We start from the raw sequence: 20,270 nt of genomic DNA, 5'->3' as shown, positions 1-20,270 counted from the left end.
TAGGGGTACTGGTACAGTTGCACAAGCTGTACATTGCGTAATTCCAGTATCATTTCACCATGCAGCGAGCAGAGATTATTTTTTATTACAATTTTCTGGCTGAAGGCCATTGAGGGTCACCATAGGGCTAACCACAGGGTTGGTGGTGCCCCTTGCCAGTCAGGTGCCAAGCCCTCTCTTCTCAGAACATCCAGTCCTGCTCCCACTTTGCCATGAGCTTCCTAGAGGCCATAGTCTTTCATTAGCCATGGTCTCCCTGCCACAATTCTCCATACACATCTTGTCCCTGCACCTTGGTGATCTTGTGCCCTGCCTTGGTCTTGGTAGCGCCTCAGGCTAGGACTCCTGTCAGGGATGGAGGGACATCTAACTAAACACCTTCAACGAGTCCACTGTGCAAAGGAGGAAAGAGGATGGACACATGGGCTCCCAGCAAACCTTGGAGTCAGCTTTAGTCTGTCTTTAAGGTGGTACACTAGGACAGTGTGAAGTAGATTGCATAAAAAAAAGCAACATTTGGATAAAGTGGCTGCCAGAATCTAGTGACATAATTAGAAAATAAAAAGCAAATTTTGAAATAAGGATGTGACATTAATGTGATATATGATTTACAATGATGGTCATTTTAGCAAATGCCTTCTGAACCCATGCCCCTTCTGAACCCATGCCCCTAATTAAGTGAACCACACTAACTTTATTCTGAATTTCCTTGAGAGCAAAATGAAAATTACCAGCTTCTTTGATGAGCTAAGCCTTGGGGTGTCACTTGTGTGCCAGAGGTACTTAGAACTTGAAGACAAGTAATGGTGACCTAAGAATACTTTTTTTTTTTTTAATTTTTATTAACATATAATGTATTATTAGCCCCAGGGGTACAGGTCTGTGAATCACCAGGTTTACACACTTCACAGCACTCACCATAGCACATACCCTCCCCAGTGTCCCTAACCCCACCCCCCTCTCCCTACTGCCCTCCCCCTGGCAACCCTCAGTTTGTTTTGTGAGATTAAGAGTCTCTTATGGTTTGTCTCCCTCCTGATCCCATCTGTGACCTAAGAATATTCTAAGCGTTTAATTAATATGTGGACTTTGCTACAAACCTGGAATGCAGCCAGATGTGTTTTCCTCATGTGAAGTATATTTGATGAAAAGAATTCTGTAGTTAGAAAATACTCAGAAATGGTAAGGCTTCGTCACTTAGTGTTGGTGGGGCAGAACCGCGGTTAGGCAGGGCCATCTGCTGGCAGTCTGGGGTACTGCAGCCCAGCTATATCGGACTAAGAAGTAAATATGCCTTCAGGAAAAACCCAAGTAGATGAGAAATTGTGGTGGAGGGGAGGGCAAGATAGGAAAGTCGTATGGACTGACAGCAAACAAGGCCACGGTCAGGAAAGGGCCACAGGAATTCCAAACCCTTACAAGTAAAAAGGAAATTGACTCATTTAGTCTTTTGGGGATGACAGATTCCAGGAAGAAAATATCAACTGGGTATTAAAATACCCAGGATGCATTATTACTATCCCTTCTTCAATCCCATCTTCCGTGTGTTCCTTCAGGAGATCTCACTCACCCCAATACGGCCACCATTTTATAATGGAATGGACAAAATTCACTTTTCAGAAATATATTTTACTTGGCCGTTAGAACACATTTCCGCTCTGAAAAGCAAGAATTCCCTTCAACTCTGTCACACTCCTTTTATTCTCAATTACAGGATAGTCCTTATACCATCTGAGCTAGCGCTTTTCTTTCCTACATCTTTTTTTTTTTTTTTTTCATGCCAAAATGAAGACCCGTGGGAGATAGAAAAACCCAGCACAAAAAGACACCACAGAGAATTCAGATTACTGGTGGTTTTATTGAGTTAGTGGCACACAGGAGTTCTTCCCATGATCAGCGAACATGGTGTTACAATGCGGAGTCCAGAGGGAGGACAGGCGGGGTGAGGGGACAGGAGGGCCTCAAGGCAAGGCCCGGTCACTCGGTGACATGCGGAGCTCTCTCTAGGGACCTATCGCTCATCTCGGGGGCGATGGAACTCAGACACCCGCCATGTGGAGAGGCAGTGTTCCCATCTCATTCCTCCCTGAAAACAAAACAAAGGAGAATGGAAGGTGAAGGCTGGACACTCACAGATAAATGCTTCTCAAAAAAGAAAGAACATCCTCCACAGGAAAATTAACATTTCCAGAGACTTTTCTGGCTTCCTGCCTGGTCTCTGCCTGTAGGAGGAATCATTCCCAGGCTTGACCCGAGGCCTTTTTTCTGGCTCCTGGGGACCTGCTGGGCCCGGAAGGAGCACAGTGAGGCCTGCGTACTCACCGGCTTTTCTGGCGGTATTCCTGAAGGGCTTTCTCTGCCACGGTCTCCATAAATTTAGGATTGTTCCTGGAGAGGTCTTCTGGGAGGATCACGGTGATGGGGTCGGAATCGAAGAGCTTCACAACCACCTTAGTGACGCCAGAGGGAGCACTGGAGTCAGAAGTCTGGGAACTCACCTAGGAGGAAAAAGGGTAAGAGAAGGACTGAAATATTGGTAAAAATGGACTCCTTTTGCAACAAAAGGACATCCAGACATGTGACCCCTCCGCTTTTTACTAAGTTTGACAGCCGTTCAATTCAATGAGCAGAAGGGCCCAAATTCATTTGTTTGTAGGTGTCAGTGCTATCCGCAAATGACCAACCAGCCCATGGGGTGACCCCTGACCCCGCAGGGGAAAAATGGTTTCTAAGCCACCATGTTTTCGTTGGGCAGCTCCTGGCTGGGCCAGCAGCAGAAAAGGAATCAGGGAAAGAAAAGCAACAACAAAAAAGGGTTCTCAGCACTAGAGAGAGGCTTTCTATCACTGGTAAAGAATAACGCACCAATTCATGGGCCAAGCTAGAGTGTAGGGCAGCGAGGCAGCTTTGTGGGTAGAGCACAGGCTTTTCAGCCAGGTGGATAGGTTCGAGTGCCCAAGTGGGTCACCCAACAGTTATTAAACCTGGGGCAAGCTGTTGCATCTCTCACTTTCCTCAACCATCAATGGGGTCACAATAGGGGAGGGGGGCACCCAGGTGGCTCAGTCGGTTAAGCGTCTGACTTTTGATTTTGGCTCAGGTCATGATCTCGGGGTTGTGAGATCCAGCCCCACCTTGGGCTCCACGCTGGGCATGGAGCCTGCTTGAGATTTTCTTTCTCCTTCTCTCTGTGCCCCTCGCCCCTCATGAGGCTTCCATGCGTTCATGTACTTCAAAGTTGTATGTTTCCTGCCACATGACAAATGTTTGATTCAAAGCGCAAGTGCCCCCTTTAACATCTCCATCCTATTTTGCTCCCCGGGGAGGCTCACATCACTGCCAGACATACCTGGCCCCCCTCCACCCCGATCTTCAGTGTGTGGCAAGGATGGGACTCACCGTCGTGACCTGGAGATAGAATGGGTCCTCGGTCTGAGTGAGATTCGCCAGTTGGGACACCCAGCTAAACTGCTCGTCCAGTTGCTTCAGCAGGGAGGACGTGTTGAACATCTTCTCCTGGTAGGACTGCAGCAGCTCGTCGTACAGCTTGGTGAACTTCTCGGCAATCTGGAGGGAATTATTAAGTTCCTGTCGCAGCTGGACCTGAGCGGGGTTGTTGGACGAACAGTCTGCCCGGAAGTAGAGGAAAAAAAATTTTTAAAAGGCGGAAATGTGAAGGGAATCCTCAAAAGGGATAAAAATATGACTGGAAGTCAGTTCATGGAGCCAGGACCTAAAGCACAGCGGCTCTAAACGCCCAGCCACACGCGGCGTGCAGTCACTCGGTAACAAAATTCAGAGCTCGCTCAGAATGTCAATCAACATGCTGCTTCCTTCATCGACAAAGTCTTGCTCTGGAAAACAATGTCACCTGAACTAAACAGGGTCCTTAGTGACATCATTGATTTACCTTTGGGGGCAAGGCCCTTACCTCCTTGGAGACCAGTGACAAAGGGCACTGACCGCACCTTGAGAAGAACTGATCTCAGTCTATGTGGCTCAGACCCCGAGCAGCTCTTGCTGTGCTAGTCCCCCGATGCATCGTTTTCGGAGAGAGAGTGTTACTTACAGCTCCTAAGTACCAGACATTACACGAGCACTTTGGATACCCACTATCTCCAAGAATCAGAGCTCTTTCACCTCAAGTGTTACGAGTGATGAAATTGAGGCCCACAAAAGTAAATCACTTGCTAAAAGACACAGAAGGATTTATGGGGCCAGGATTGAATCCAAGGCTTTAACTCCTAAACTTGGGCTCTTCCTCCTCTGAGTCTGTGGCTCTGGAAAAATTCTCCAAGCCTGTCTTTCGAGCCTATCTGTAGAGCTAGAAATCTAGTGCCAAGAGTCCATGACACACAAGAGCTGGCCAGGATCCTTGGGGTACAGAGCAGAGTAGCTTGCTGACTCGGGGGCCCGGCTGGCCCATCTGCTCACCAGAGGTGGTCACCCCGCTCATCGGGGGAACAGAGAAGACGCAGGGGGCTGCTGGAATGCTCACTGCAGTTTGTATAATCAATAAGAGCGGGCAACTATCCACTGTGTCTTTAAAAACTACTGATTTTCTTTCCCTGGTTTGTTTCAAAACTATCCCAGGAGGGTACATCAAACCCAAGCAAGTCAGGAGAAGACAGACCTTTGCATGCTGCATTTACTGTAAAGGGTCCCCATAAGTGATTATAAGTAGATGTAATCATTTCTATTAAACTCTTAAAAATGGTAGGTAGGGCGGGAAATAAAAGCCAGGTTGGAAAGATAATATAATGAATAATCTCAACTCTTTCACCAGGGAAATTAGAAATTGAAAAAAGTCACTGAGAACTGAGACTCTGTCTAGAGCAGTAGATCTCAACCCTGGGCTCTGCTGCCCCCAGGGGGATATTTAGCAAGGTCTGAAAATAGTTTTAGCTGTCACACCTGCAGTTGGGGGCGGGTACCGGTGCCTGGCCAGTAGAGACCAAGGGAGCTGCTAAACATCCCGCAGAGCAGAGGACAGCCTCTCCCGACAAAAATGATCCATTCCGGGGGGCACTTGGGGGGCTCCTTTGGTTAAACGTCAGCCTTCAGCTCAGGTCATGATCCTGGGGTTCAGGGATGGAGCCCCGTGTCAAGGGTGGGGTGAGTGGAGAGGTTGGGGGGGTGGTCCCTGCTTAGCGGGGAGCCTATTTCTCCGTTTTTCCCTCTCCCTCTGTCCCTCCCCCTGCTGGTGCACGCACGCATAGACACACACACACACACACACACACACACACACACACTCTCTCTCTCTCTCTCTCAAATAAACAAATAAAATCTTAAAAAACAAACAAACAAAAACAAGCCAGTCCAAAATGTCCAAAATGTCAGTAGTGCCGAAGTTGAGAAACCCTGGTCTAGAGAGGTCAGGCAGTGCGTGCCTGTTTGGTGGCGGGTGCCTCAAAGGAGAGGTGGTCACTCTCTGTCGGGGTAGAAGGGCAGGCAGTGTGGGTGAGCTGTGATCGGGGACCGTTAAGATCCGTGCTCAGGGCACCGGTGTGAGCCTGGGCACCCGTGCTCTCTCCTTCTGGCCCTGCATGAACTTTCTGGCAGTGAGGAACTGCACCCTTGACGCTCCTCTGTGATAGCTGATGGGCAAAGCTGGGGACCCTGGGTTGAGGACTCCTGTCCACTTCGGACATCCGCCCCTCCCTGCACTTGGATTTCTTTCCCGGTGCCTTTGAAACTTACAGGGGTGGGGCTGGGCATATTTAACTGGACTCCGAAGCCTTGGCCCAGCAAACCCAAACATATTAAGTAAGAGCAAAGCCACAGGAACAATCGGCTACACCCAAGGAAAACAATTAACTCTTTCCGAGCAGAGAAGGCTGTGTTCCAGATGCTTCTACAGCTGTCACTCGAAGTAAGAAGAAATGAGCCAGGGAACGGATCTGATAAAGCTGAGGGGAGCCGCTGAAGGGAAGTGCGGTTGACCCTCGAATAACGGTTTGAACTGTGTCTGTTTATACGCGGTTCTTTACAGTGTAGTACTGTGAACATAGCCTTCTCTTCTGTATCATTTCCTTGTAACATTTTTCTCTAGCTTACTCTAAGAATACAGTATATAGTACACATTACATATGAAATACGTGTTGATACCACCTCCCCTCACCCCCTTCTGGTTCAAAGGTCAACTCTATTTCCTTTGCTTTGGGGACTGATGAACCAAAGTGTATTTTGCTGGGAAGCGAAGGTACCACGACCAGTGACCCACGTGTTCTCGGGACAGAACACTAAGAACACATCAGTTAAGAACACATCCCAAACACCCAGCTCTCTAACATATGGGTGTCCTATCATCTTGGGAAGTGACTCAAGCTTCCTGTGACTATGAGCTTTTTTACCTCGGTAAGATAGGGAAAGTCACTGTACCCAACATGGGGCCATTCTGAGGAAATGACTAATGTTTGCAAAGTGTTTACAACAGTACCAACATGGTAAGAGTTTGCTAAACAGAATACATATTATCTAAAAGTCCATCTGCAGAAAAAAGTGGGGACATCCATCCAGCATGGCCCTGGGGAAGAGAGTAACTGGGGAAATTAAAAAAAAAGATGTCTCCCAACTTCAGGGACAACCTTACCTCTTAGCCCTTGTCTACAGATGGGGGCACACATGGAGCAGGGCCACGGACCTCCCCCAGTGCCACAGCTAGAAGGCAGCAGAGATGGAATTTCAAGCCCTATGTGTCTGACCCCATAAAGGGATCCAAAGCTCCTCGACTCACCCACAGACAAGATCTCCTGGCACTTTTCACACTGGTCCTTCATCTTCAGGCACCCTGTGGAGTTGTGACGGATCTCCTTGCACACGGCGCCATCCTTGTTGTCTTCGGGAGACACATGAGGGAAGAGAGCGTCATGCTAAGGGACCACACAGAGTGATATAGTCCTCCCCTCTGACCCCTTCCACACTACTGTTTGCCTCCTTGAGATGCTTCTGTGGGCAGAGCAGTTTGGGAATGACTTGTCTGCCTGCAGATTCCTTCCTCTCTGATCAGGGCTCCCTGTGGAGGGACAGGGGACAGAGCTCCTGGGCCTCCCTCAGCTGGGTATGGCCTTGCCTCCCACCATCTGCATCCAATAAGCCCTTTCTGCCTCTGTTCTCTTTGGCATCAGAACCTACTCTGCTCTGCATTCTATCTGGCTCGTCTCTCCGCTAGAGTCAGCAAGCCTCTTGAAGGAGGGAATGGGATCCTCTTAGAGCCACCTTATACACAATGCCCTTTCCCCCCATTATGGATACACAGTAGACGCTGTTCAATTCAGTGTCCTCCTGTATCTCCAAACCGATTCAAGCCAAACTGGGTACCAAAAGGTAGCATTCAGGAGGTGGTATTGGCTAACTGGTTCAACGAAGGAAATCACCTCTGAAAGTACTGATTTTTCATGTCCACAGTAGAACTCATTCATTCAAAAAGTATTCATGCATGCCCATTCTGTACCAGGCCCCAAGGCGATAGGCAGAAACAGCTTTCTAGCCTGTAGCATGGACAGATTATATAATTTGTCACCACTGCTTGCACAGCATCCACATAAAGGCACCTGGTTCCCAAGACAAAGGGTCTGGTTCTCTAGAAAGGAGTCATCCACGTCACGCCCCCCCAGTGGCCGAAAGGGGCACGGTCAACTTGAAAGAACGCAGATTCCAAGTCCAGCAGGGCTAAATTTGACCGGGTCCCCCTTTATCAGCTATGAATACTTGGACACACTCCTTCACCTGTCATACTTTTCTCCTCCACAAATGGGGATAATACCACCTTCATGGGGTTGTTGGGGAAAACAGATGACACACGCCAAGCCCCTGGCGTAGTTCTTAGAATCTAAAGGGTTTCTCAATAATCTGCTTGTTCCCATCCCTTCTCATGAAGAATGAAGGAGATGATGGCCTTCTAACCTTCTGTGAATTCCATTGGGTAGTGGGGGAGTCTGTGCAGGTTAACATCCATGGCCTGTTGAGCCTGGTGTATCATGTCGAAGAAGGGCTGAAACATGTCGTGGAAATTCAAGGGCTGGAAGCCAGGGAAAGGCATTATGTTCCGGGCAAAGCGGGGCTTGATATTGAAGAAAAAAGGCCTCCGCTGGAATGAGCTGAAGGGTGAGAAGTGGAAAGGGTCCTGGGGCTCACGGGTGAAGAATCTGTCCTGGAACAGCTCATCCATGATGCTGGACGCCCGGTCGAAACTGTCCTGCATGACGTCCAGGGCGTGGGTCTGCTGCCTGTCGTTCTCCAGCAGGGAGTCGATTCGGTCGCCATTAATCCAGAAGTAGAAGGGAGAACTCTGGTTCAGGAACTCCTCAACCTGTGAGGGGCAGAACGGGGGAGTTAGGAGAAACTCAGTGAAGTCCCAGCCTCCTCCTGCGTCCCCTTGCTGCCCCTCGGTCACCTCCGTCACATAGCACATGACCAAAGCCCCTGCTGGGACTGGCTCCCTGACCCCCAACTGTAGGGAAATCCCCTTTCATTCTACCCACCCAGCGGGGAAGAGTTTGAGAAGACGTCGGGGGCCAAGAGATGCACAAACCCCCATCACCCGAGACGAGTCTCCTTTCTGGTCACCAAGGATTCCCCACATCCCGACTCAGCCAAGGGCCAATGGAGAGGTCTTTAGTTCATGAGTCCCAACCAGGCGAGGCCCACAGGGGAGGATAGGATCAATGTTAATGTGCTAAAATTCCTAATTCCTTTTGCCTAAGTGGACCCAGGGATGTGCCACTCCACGAAGTCATTTGTTATGTCATCCAGCTAATCATTTCTGGATGAGAATCTTCTAAGAGATGGCACAGGTGCTTTGGGTGACTTCACATTTGCACACTGAGGGCAAACGTTGCCAACTGATCATGGCACTCCAGGCCTCAGGGCAGCTGGGACAAATCGGTTGCATCTGGCAGGTGAAATGAAGCCGTGATACTGTGATTTATAGAAAGAAGTGTCTATTTGGTCTTTGTCTGCTTCCTAAAGCCCTTAGAATTTCCTGTGAGGAGAGCAATAAACTTACATGCTAATAATAAATTTAAAAAATAATAAAGCTGGGTGCCTGGGTGGCTCAGTGGGTTAAGCCGCTGCCTTCGGCTCAGGTCATGATCTCAGGGTCCTGGGATCGAGGCCCACATCGGGCTCTCTGCTCAGCGGGGAGCCTGCTTCCCTCTCTCTCTCTCTGCCTGCCTCTCCATCTACTTGTGATCTCTCTCTGTCAAATAAATAAATAAAATCTTTAAAAAAAAATAATAAAGCTATGCTAATGAGGTGATTTTTGGAAAGCACCTGAGGATGGAGGCTGGTCTACAGCTGAACCCACCGAGATTGGAATGATGGAATTTTTAATCTCATCTCCTAATTTCAGGGGAGGGGAGAGGGACTGGAAGTTGAATCCATCAGCAATGGCCAATGATTTAATCAATCATGCCCGTGGGAGGAAGACTCCTTAAAATCCCACAAGGACGGGCTTGAGGAGCTTCTGGGTGACTGAACACGTGAAGATGGAGGATGGAGGCGAGTAGCGCCCTCTCAGAGGGCATGGAAAGTGCCCCACCCCTCGCCCACACCTTGAGCTATGCATTGCCTCCCTTTGGCTTTTCGGAGTTATATCCTTATATAATAAACCAAGAACCCAGTAAGTCAAATGTGTCTCTGAGTTGTGAGCTTCCCCAGCAAATTAAATGACCATGAGAAGGGGGCTGTAGGAACCTCCAATCTATAGCCAAGGCCAGAAGCACAGGTGACAAGCCAGACTTGTGATGGGTATCTGAAGTTGGGGCGGGGGTGGGTGTGAGGAGGACAGGCTTGTGGGCGTGAGCCCTTAGCCCGAGAGATCCCCCATCTCCAGGGAGAGAGTGTCAGAACTGAGCTGATTTGTAGGCACCCAGCTGGTGTGGGAGAACTGCCCCACGGGTTGGAACAGGGTTGGCAGGTGGGGGGACAGACCAGAGAAGAAGCATATTTCCCTCCATTCCCGCCTCCACCGCTCAGAGCCCAGCGGTGCTCAACAGCCCGACCCCTTTCACCTGGTGGCCAACCAGCCCCGTGCCGCTTCTGCAGACGCGGGCGTAGAACTTCATGCAGGTCTGTTTCAGGCAGGGCTTACACTCCTCCCAGAGGGCCATCATGGTGTCATTGCACACCCCCTGCGACGCCTTCAGCTTCGTTTCTGAATCCTTGGTGTCATTCAGGGCATCCTACAGGAGGACACGAGGCCAGGTTAGCCACGTGGAAACCACAGGCTTCACGTTCTCCAAGCAGGCACGATGCCGGGCCCTCCACCCACTGAGGCAGGCCTTCCCAGGGCTGGCCACACCACATGCCTATTTCCTCCTCTGGCTCCTGCGTTCCCCCATTTGCCTGGAATTCCCTCCCCACCCCACTTTAAGCATCTTCTCAACTTCAAGACCTGGCTCCTCTTCCTGGTCTTCCCCGTCCACTAGAACCCACGTGGATATCCCTTTCCTCTGACACTGCACTTAGTCTTGACCCCAGGATTGACCTCTCTTTTATACCCTATTTTCTAACCTCAACTTCTGGTGTTTAAATGTTGTCTTCCAAAGCTTCCAGAGGCGCTTGGAATCTTATTTGTCTAGTGCAGCCCCGGTCCCTGGCACGCCATCAAAAATCAAAGTCACAACAGCTATCAAAACTCTCTAGCACATCCATGGCATTTGGCCAGGTAATTCCGTAAGAATCCGCCCCAAAGAATTCCTGCAGTAAAGGGGAAATCCAATGCATGAAGATCTCTGATATGGTGTTCTTTAATGGCACAGGCTGGGTGGGAAATACTCAATCAACCTGAATGCTTAAAAATAGAAGGTCAAGGTGCGCCGTGGCTCGGTGGGTTAAAGCCTCTGCCTTCGGCTCAGGTCATGATCTCAGGATCCTGGGATTGAGCCCTGCATCAGGCTCTCTGCTCAGCAGGGAGCCTGCTTTTCCCCCCTCTGCCCCCCACCTGCCTCTCTATCTACTTGTGATCTCTGTCTGTCAAATAAATAAATAAAATCTTAAAAAAAAAAATCAAAGGTCAAGCAAATCATTGGTCTACACAGGCCGGAGACATGCTTTTTGAGGGGTTCATTGTTAACTTTCAAATAGTATAACAAGCATTTTTCATGTTAACAAGGTGTGATTTTGAATATAGTGACTATCAGAAGAGTATAAAGGAAAATAAAGGAGCAAGAAACAGATCAAATGTTAACAGTGAATTGTCCATAGGTAAAAGGGTTATGGAAAACTTTTCCTCTTCCACTTTTGTATATTAAAATCACAACAAATGAGTGTGTTAACCTTTCGGAGAAGAATTAAGTAGACCATCCACACCCTAAACAAAGGTACGGGAAGAGCTGACCAGGAGGACCTTGAGGTCTGTGAGATCGCTCTCCTGTTCCAGGTGCCATGCTCCCTGCTGGGAAGGCCGCCGTGCCTCCCACCCAGCCAACCCACAAGCAAGCATCAACCTCGCTGCCCACTTCCTCTCTTTTGCATTCACAGATTCAGGAACCAAGATGTCATGGAGTCTTGTCCTCAACTTGATGTGCTTTCTCACAAAACCTGGATTGGAGAATACTAAACTGATGATAACCCCAAAAACTCAAGAACAGGACTTGCCTGACACTTTTCTAGGAGCTCCTTGAGGATTCTCCCAGAATGGTGAGGAAAAACACTGATGCCAAGGAAGGGCACCGCGTCAAAAGAAAGAACGGGATCCAGGCCAGCATTTCCCTAAGTGGCCTCCAGGGAATTGTGCTGAAAGCTATCATGGGGAGAGGGGCACCTGGGTGGCTCAGCTGGTTAAGCTCCTGCCTTCAGGCTCAGGTCATGATCCCAGGCTCCTGGGATCCAGCCCCACATTGGGCTTCCTGCTCAGCAGGGAATCTGCTTCTCCCTCTCCTTCTGCCCCCCACCATGTGCATTCTCTCTCTCTCTCGTGCGCATGCATGTGTGTGCGCGCGCACTCCAGCTCAAATAAATAAATAAAATCTTAAAAAAAAAAAAAACTATCATGGGGAGAAAAAAAGGATTCGCTGGTCAATTCGGTTTGGAAAACACAGGGTTAAATGAAGTTCCACAACTTTCTTTACTACAGAACTTCTCAGAGCCTTTAAAACACTTTACTGGGTGTGGTGCATAAACAATGAATTTTGGAACACTGAAAAAAAATAAAATTAAATTAAAAAACAAACAAACAAACAATACTTTTGTGTGCATCATAGGTCAGGAAAGTGGCAGGTGACCCATCTTAGCCTCTCCATCATTAGGGGTAGGGAGGCAATGGGAGTAGGTTTTTAGGATACCCTTAAGGAGACTGCTGATTTTTAAAATTAGTCGTTTACTCCATTATGGTGTTTTAGTTTTGTTGAATCATTAAGCACAGGCTAGACCCACTATTTTCACTATCCAACTTAGATGTCTCTTTATTAAGGAGTCAGAACTCTAGAAAGCCATGGGGCACTGCAGTTTGTACCTGCCTTCACCCCAAAGTTATTGCCCTACTAGATAAGCTTCTGAAGGTGGGGCGCCACCCCCCTCCTGACCCGGGGCAGATCCGATCCGAAGCCTACCTTGGAGCTTGCCTAGTCAGGGTTTAGAAAAATCTACTGAAGTGAATCAGTCATCATCAGGCCCTGGGCCAAGCTGGTAAGAAACCAGATCCAAGAGCCAACCCCTTGAAACTCTCAAAAGCAAAGAAACCTTCCCTCTTTCCTAACTACAGCCCCAGCATCAGCTGACACTAGCTTGAGAGGGCCCAGGGTCACCACGGCAACCCAGCAGGGCACCCGAGGGGGGATGGCCCCTCCCCTCCACAGAGGGGGTGAGGTCTGGTCCTCTGGCTTCTCCTTACCTCTTTCTTCTTCTTGGCTTCTTCCAAGTTGGTGAGCAGGGATTTGCGCTCCTCGTTTGTTTGTTCTATTAGGGTCTTTATCTGCTTTACCCCCTTGAGAGCATTTTTAATTTCCCGATTAATGTACTTACTCCCCTCGGTGGACATTTCTGCAAGAGAAGGGCAGGCAGGGAGAGTGAGGAGAGAGGCAGAGATGGGGCTGGGGATACCACTCTAGAACCAGCTGGAATGGTCAGGAAGGCCAATTCAGTCCAGGGGCTCTCCAGGCTGGGAGCACCCACCCCCAATTGGGTGGCCTTTGGACCCCAGCTTTGCCCTGACTGGGGTAGGGGAAGGGATCACAGGGCTTATTGTGGACCCAGTCCCCAAGTAGGGACTAAAGCAGCAGCTCTGGAGAACGAGCCTGCCCAGCTGCAGGGGAACATTTTCAAGGGAAAAAAGTCCTGAGAAACAAAACAGGAGCATGGGGGAAGGGAAGGAAAACTGAAACAAGACGAAATCAGAGAGGGAGACAAACCATGAGAGATTCTTGATCACAGGAAAGAAACTGAGGGATGCTGGAGGGGAGGGGGGCGGGGCACTGGGGGTAACAGGGTGACGGGCATTAAGGAGGGCATGGGATGGACTGAGTGCTGGGTGTTAGATGCAACAGATGAACCACGGATCTCTAGCCCTGAAGCTCATAATACACTAGATGCGGCTTAAATTGAGTTGCAATAAAATATTTTTTAAAAATATTCTGGAAGCATAACCATTTAAACATCAAAATGTAAAATCTTATATTGGATACAAGCGTTTCGGGGACTCCGTTTTACCAAACATCTGAACTTCCTTCTCCCATGGCTCCATGTGATAAGGGACACAAAGATGAATTAATGGCACCATTCCACAAGGAAGCTGTGATCAGGACACAACGCCCTGGGGCAAATGCAAGGAGACAGTTTCACCGAAGTAGTGAAGGTGAAACAGCTAAGGCTCCTCTAGTGGCTGTCCTAGGCCAGGCACTGAGCCGGCCAGGACATATGCCTTTTCTGTAAATGCTCTCTGCGCTGCCTATATCATCCCCACTGCAGCCCCAGGAAAAAACAGTGAGATCAGATCCTCGTCCCGGGTTAATACAGCTGGGGGGGGTCACGGGGCCAGACACATACCTGAGTCTGATCTCCAAGCCTGAGTTTTTAACAAGACCCCTAGGAACTAGTCAGCTTGTAGGACCGGGGTGGACAGGAGGGCACAGGGAGGAGGGGTTTCAGGAAAGGCCTGGCAGAGGAGTGCACCCCAAAGCTGGGCTCTGCAGGAGGACATTTCCCCTTTTCTGGATATGGACCACTGGGTTTCTAGGTGGAAAGGTGGAGGGGACATATAGTAGGTGCCATGGGGACGCAAAAATGGAAACTCACGAAGGCTCAAATGAGCCAGGCTTCCCAAAGGAGGTGTGGGCCCTGGGACAAGCAGACTGGTGAAAAGGGACGCAGCCACCAGAAAGCGCTGGGGATACACCTGAAAAATGCCTAGAAGCCCACCTGACCGCCAAGAACCTAGACCAGGTAGCTGAGGGAAGGAGGCCCCGAGAGGGACCCGCCTGAGCAAAGCCGATGGGTCTCTACTGCTTCAGGCCCTGGCAGAGAGGAAGTGGCCTGGGAGGGGACACCTGTTCTACTTACCCTGGAGCTCAGTGTCTGAGACCATCTGGTCTCCCAGAACCCGTCCATTCTCCCAGGTCAGCAGCAGCCCCACCAGCAGCAGGAGAGTCTTCATCGTGCCTCCCTCTCCAATTCTGGAATCCCAGCAGGCCTCTGTTTGTAGAGAACAGGAGACTGTCATGGTAACAGCTAGCCAGCCTGCTGGTTTCCGGCTGGCCTGCAGCCTCCAGCAGCTTCCCCGGAGCCCTGTGGAGGCCCTGCCCTCAGCCAGCCCCTCAGCTGGCATTACCTTGTTTCTAATCCCAGGGAAATTGGGAGAAAAGATCGGACTTGCCACTGGACCCCTTCAAAAGAAAATGGAGGCTGGGGATACAGGGGGGAACCACAGGAGAAGCAGCCTAATACAGAAGAAACTAGAACTCTGGAGTCAGAGCCTGGGCTCAGGTCCAGCCCTCCTCTTCCTCCTCCTCCTCTTCCCCCAGAAATCGCTGACTCAGTCTGAGCATGTGTTTTCTGCATCCAGAAAGGACATCTATTTGATACCTGCTCCTATCAAATAAACACTCAAAACATCTCTCTAGGCTCCGCCCCTCTCCTTCCCCACCCTAATATGGGGACTTTCTTGGAAGCCCCTGCTGTGTGCAGTCACTAATCAGGCCCACAGCAGGTGTCCCCAATCTGTCACAAAAGAAAAATCCCCTTTTTGTCCACCAAACCTCAACACCCCCCAAAATGTCCTTTAAAAAAAAAAAATGACTTTATTTATTTATTTGACAGAAAGCCAGAGAGCACAAGTAGGGGGAGCAGCAGGCGGAGGGAGAAACAGGCTTCCAGCCAAGCAGGAATCCTGATGTGGGACTCGATCCCAGGACCGTGGGATCATGACCTGAGCCAAAGGCAGACGTTTAACCGACTGAGCCACGCAGGCGCCCCCCCAAATGGCCTTTCAAGACTCGAAGGCAGTGAGATAAATGCCACTTACCACCCCCGGCAGGAGACCTAAGATCTAGATCCCTGCATAGATTTGGGGTGTGAATGTAGCAGAGCAGGGGACAATTGTCTTCAGAGAGTAGTGGGGGCAGAGTCAAAGGGCTAAAGGGTGGGCCCTACGCCTCCCCAGGAGAAGTTCCCTCTGGATGGATGGGCCCCTTTGTCACCAGGTCCTTTTCCCGTGGCTGTCCCCTTTAAGCCCACAGTAGGGTGACTTGCCAAGGTGCCCCCCCCACCACTCAGCTGACTGCTGGGAGCCCAGGACAGCCCAGTGTTACACAACGGACCCTTTCCCAGAAGCTGGAATTGTTACACCAAACAGAACCCCTCACCCCAGCAGCCCCCTCCACCACAATGCTTATCTGAACTCCCTCATTTCCCCTAACAGAACAGAGAGGTCGGGTCCCCCTTCCTAAAATTGTGAACATCAGAAAAACTGCCCTCGGCTCAGCAGGCCCATAGAAACCCTTGGTAGCACATGAATAAAGGAAGCCTCTGCTGGAAAATAGTTAGTAAAGCAGCCAAGCTGTGGGTCCCAAACCAGCAGCACAGCAAAGGCACAGCGTGGGAGAAGAGAGAGGGTCACTGCCTTCCCCAAAGACAGGGTGGGTGGCTGAGTCGGGGTGTTATTTCAGGCCTGCCAGAAGGCCCAGGGCTCAAGGGCTCTGCCCTAGCTGCTCACTGAGGCCTGAAAACGCCTCAGAGGGACACAGAGCTTTTGTGACACCCAAGAGAAAAAGCCAGCAAGAACACCCACCTCTCCCCGAGAGGCCCCTGGATACTTCTCAGAAATTCATACAAGAGCCTCTGAATTAGGCCTAGACCAGGAGACACGGCGTTGGGCCCTAAAAAAAAGGGAGGTGAGGCAAGAGCACTGATGGAGGAGTCCAGAAACCCAGCAGCCAATACAGTCTCACACCAGGAGCCTGGGCTCCATTGGGCGCCCCTGGGTCCCGAGCAGAGAAAAATCAGCCTCTTGCCCCAATCCTTGGCCTCTGAGGAAAAGCTAAACCCAGAGACAGCATGGGGCTCCCAAAGGCCTGCAGCAGGCTGGGAATCCAAGGATGAGGACCCCGCCCCCCATCTCTAGTCCAGTGTCCTTTCCCGGACACCAGGTAACTTAAATGTGACCTCAGTGTCTTCATCTGTACAATATACCCCATGTGGACCTCTGAGATGTGACTGCCTTCTGCAAACACAGGGGTCTTAGATAATCACAGTAAATTCTGGCTGTTTCGAAATCTGACCTAGGACCCGTTGTGGGCATTGGCACTATCCTTCGGGGAAGTGGGAGGAGGTGGCATGTTTGGAGAAGGGCAGAGGAACCTGTGACCCCTCCCAGTGAGGCTTTGCCCTGGTGCAAGGCTCAGCTCCCTTAAAGAACTTAGGCATCACCTGGGACGGTGGGGGAGGGGGATCTTGTGACAATGCTGACTCTGACTCTTAATATGATATTGATACTGCCCATCCAAGGGCAGCACTAGAACTCTCCTCTCCTCTCAGCTCGGCCTGGGCACCCGGCTACCGATGCCCTGCCAAGGTCCTCCTCTCCCCACCCACCACCACTATGCAGTCCCCACTGCCCCCCAGCAGGCTTCACCCGCAGCAGACTGAGCCATGGGAAGGACGCAGAGACCTAAGCCAAAAGAGTCACAATGCAGCTAGCGTGCTGCACGGTTTTTAACGCCCAAGACCCAAGCTCTATCCCACTGCCTCCCCTAATGTAGGAACCAAACGGAAAAGAAAAACAAGGCACTGGTAATTCATGCCATCCAGAGACAACTACTAGCACTGCTGTAGATGTCCTTCGATTTTCTATGCATTTCTGTGCAATCCGATCCCTTACACCCATTATCTTCAAATAGTTCTTTAAAAGCACACCTTTGGGGCTGCAGAATGGTGCATTTTCTGGTGGCCTCTATTTTGCCCTCCCACAAGGTTGGGCATTTACATTGTATGTAATTTCCCAGTGTTATTATAATGAAGACTCAAGCCGGCACCCTTTCATTCTATTTGTCCTTATTCTTAAATTCCTAACCTCTTTTTAAAAATTAAAATAATAGGGGCGCCTGGGTGGCTCAGTGGGTTAAAGCCTCTGCCTTCGGCTCAGGTCATGATCTCAGGGTCCTGGCATAGAGTCATGATCTCAGGGTCCATGATCTCAGGGTCCTGGCTCTCTGCTCAGTGGGGAGCCTGCTTCCCTCTCTCTCTCTCTCTGCCTGCCTCTCTGCCTACTTGTGATCTCTATCAGGTAAATAGATAAAATCTTAAAAAAAAAATAAGAATAATAAACAGCTTCTTCTTCCCCTTTTTTTTTTTTTAATTAGGTCCAGAATTCTGGAAGATCAAGGCTTCAGTTCTAGTCCTGAGTCTAACATCTACATGCTGTTTATCTTGGGAAAGGATCCTAAACCGCTCCAGACCTCAGATTGTCATCTATAAAATGAGACATTTGGAGCAGACGTCTGCGATCTGATGGCAGTTGTGACTTTTCTCTGATGTAGCCTGGGCATTAGGAAGCAGAAAGAGTGCGATTTAAGTGGCTGCAACATGTACTTAAATCAAAACATACTTATGATCATCCTTTGGAGAGAAGTACGGAATTTAGGAGCAGACCAGACTACTCAAGCAGGCAAGCTGACCACCACAGGAGCCCAGTACCTGGACAAGGAGAACGCCACAGAAGGTCTGGGCCTCCTGCAATAGGCATTAGCTCTCCAAGCCGCACTTCCCCATCCTTGCAAAAGGAGGGTCATTACACCTGTCCTAGTTAACCCACAGAACTGTGGCTGCAGCTAGCGAGCACGGGAGCTCCGGAGTCCTGGCCCGAGCGCCACCCCGCAGCAGTTCGGCCTCCAGCTCGGCGGCCCGGTGACGGGGCTCGAGCCACCTCCCTTCCCTGGTTCCCAGACTCCATCCGAAGCGCAGCTCTGACAGCCCAGGTGGTACCAGCGATCTTCCTGTCCTCTCTCGGTTACCACCCCCGGTTGCCACCCCCCCGCTCGGGTCCCGGTGGGGCTCTGAGCCGGTAGGAGAGGTGGGGACATCTCACCGGTCAGCGGCGCCCGGCGACCGTGCGCTGCTCCTGGCGACGCCGCGTGGTTGAGCACCGTGAGGCGCGCGTATTTATAGCGCTCTGTCTCGTCTACACCCCTTTTGGGGCTGGCTGCAAACCTGCATGACTCACGCCCAAAGAATGCTGTGGAATTCACCGGGAGCTTTCTGGAAGCCGGCGCCGGAGGGGACGGAGAGGCGGGGTAGGGGTGCGCAGAGGCGGGGTAGAGGGGCGCTCCGGGGCAGCACCCGGCGGGGGGCGCGCGTAGGGCGGGTTGGGGAGAGGGCGGCAGGGCTCCTGCACCGCAAACGGCCGCTTGGGGGTGCTGCGGTGCGCCGCTCGCTGCTAGCCGCTTCCCAACTCCCCCGCGGCTCAGAGTTGGGGGACCGTGCCCCCAGGAGGGGAAGGGCTCCAGTTAAGGTGCGCAGCTCGGGGACCCCTCCACGGGGTTCCAGGGGTGCACTACGCTCCAAAACAAAATCGCACAGTTCTTTCTGATTGAACGTGAGCCTCGTTCCACTTTAGTAGAAAAGCATCAGAAATTATGAGAGTGGGCTGGAGAGGGTGTTGTGCGAGAGAACACAGAGCGAGAAAGAAATGCCATTTCTCCAGCCATCACAGTGACCCCCGTGGGCCTTTGGTGCACGTGCTGGCCAGGAGGAAACAGGAATGTGTTTTGGGGGGTGAACTGAGCATACATTGAGTGGTGCACGTGCTGGCCAGGAGGAAACAGGAATGTGTTTTGGGGGGTGAACTGAGCATACATTGAGGGAACCACAACATCCCCCTGGCTCCTTGATTCCTGAACCTTAAGCAATTATTGTCCCCACCCATTTGGGGCCCACTTAAACCGGGTGGGCTTCACGGTGTGGGACTCGGCAGCCCCACACTTGGCTTGAGGGCTCTCCCTGCAATGTTGAAATTCCTCATGGTTGTTGAACAAGGGGTCCAGAATTTTCATCTTGCACCTGGCCTTGCAAATTAGTGCAGGTCCTGTTTGCAAGGGAAGGGAGTTGGGGCTCATTTAGCTTGATGGGTCTGTCTCAGTTCCCTCTGCTGACAGGAGGAGCTAATTTCTAGACTCCCTTTGGCAGGGGGCTATGAGGTTCCAGAGAGATGGGAACCTGGCAGGGAGGGCACCAACCCAGATGCCCCTCAGGTATAGCTACTTCTTGGGAAAGAAACAGAGGCACCTGCTCTGGAACCCCAGGACATTTGCACTCCAGGTGAAAAGTCAAGTTGCCTGCTGGTGGTTCTCACACCGATGGGGGGAGAAGGGTAGGCGGGGGTGTGAAGGCAGCCTGGTTTGGGTGGCCAACTTTGAAAGCCACTCGAGACGTAAGGCTTTAGGGGAGATCTGTAATGGTCAGGGGCTGAGTTTTTCTGCCCACCACTTCCAGAGCTATAGCTTGAGGCCCAGTCCCTAGTGGCCCAAGGTCTGGGGACAACTGGGACCCCACCCTTTTTCTGGAGGGAGCACAAATGGAGCTTCTAGGCCTATGAAGAAGTAGGGGCACTTGAGCTGGGTGCATGGATTTCTGACTACAGTCTTAGTTCTGCCCTAAAGTTCTGGGTGACCTTGGACAACCACTTTGCCCTCTGGGCCTCAGTTTCTTCCAAGTGGACAATGAAGAATCGGGAAGGTAGGTGTCATCTCTAAGGTCCCATTCAACCTAACCTGAGACAAGGCCAAGTGTTGAGAAAATCAGCCCAGAGGGGAAAAAAAAATCCAGTGAAAATGTGG

The 20,270-nt window shown here is 50.8% G+C and overlaps 1 protein-coding gene across 1 annotated transcript; it reads right to left on the bottom strand.

Moving 5' to 3' along the window:
• Positions 1-1,838: 1,838 nt before the first annotated feature.
• Positions 1,839-18,740, bottom strand: CLU (clusterin). The gene is made up of 9 exons (XM_047717507.1): positions 18,524-18,740; positions 14,503-14,634; positions 12,839-12,987; positions 10,017-10,187; positions 7,910-8,314; positions 6,740-6,845; positions 3,400-3,629; positions 2,323-2,498; positions 1,839-2,086 (listed from the first exon to the last, which is right to left on the bottom strand). The coding sequence occupies exons 2-9, from the start codon at positions 14,594-14,596 to the stop codon at positions 2,077-2,079; spliced, it is 1,341 nt and encodes a 446-aa protein (XP_047573463.1). The 5' UTR covers positions 14,597-14,634; positions 18,524-18,740; the 3' UTR covers positions 1,839-2,076.
• Between the last annotated feature and the right edge of the window lie 1,530 nt (positions 18,741-20,270).

The sequence above is a fragment of the Lutra lutra genome, chromosome 2 (genome assembly GCF_902655055.1).
Source record: "Lutra lutra chromosome 2, mLutLut1.2, whole genome shotgun sequence".
Taxonomy (NCBI): Eukaryota; Metazoa; Chordata; class Mammalia; order Carnivora; family Mustelidae; genus Lutra; species Lutra lutra.
The sequence above is the reverse complement of the archived record's forward strand: the minus strand, read 5'-3'. Positions and strand labels throughout refer to the sequence as shown.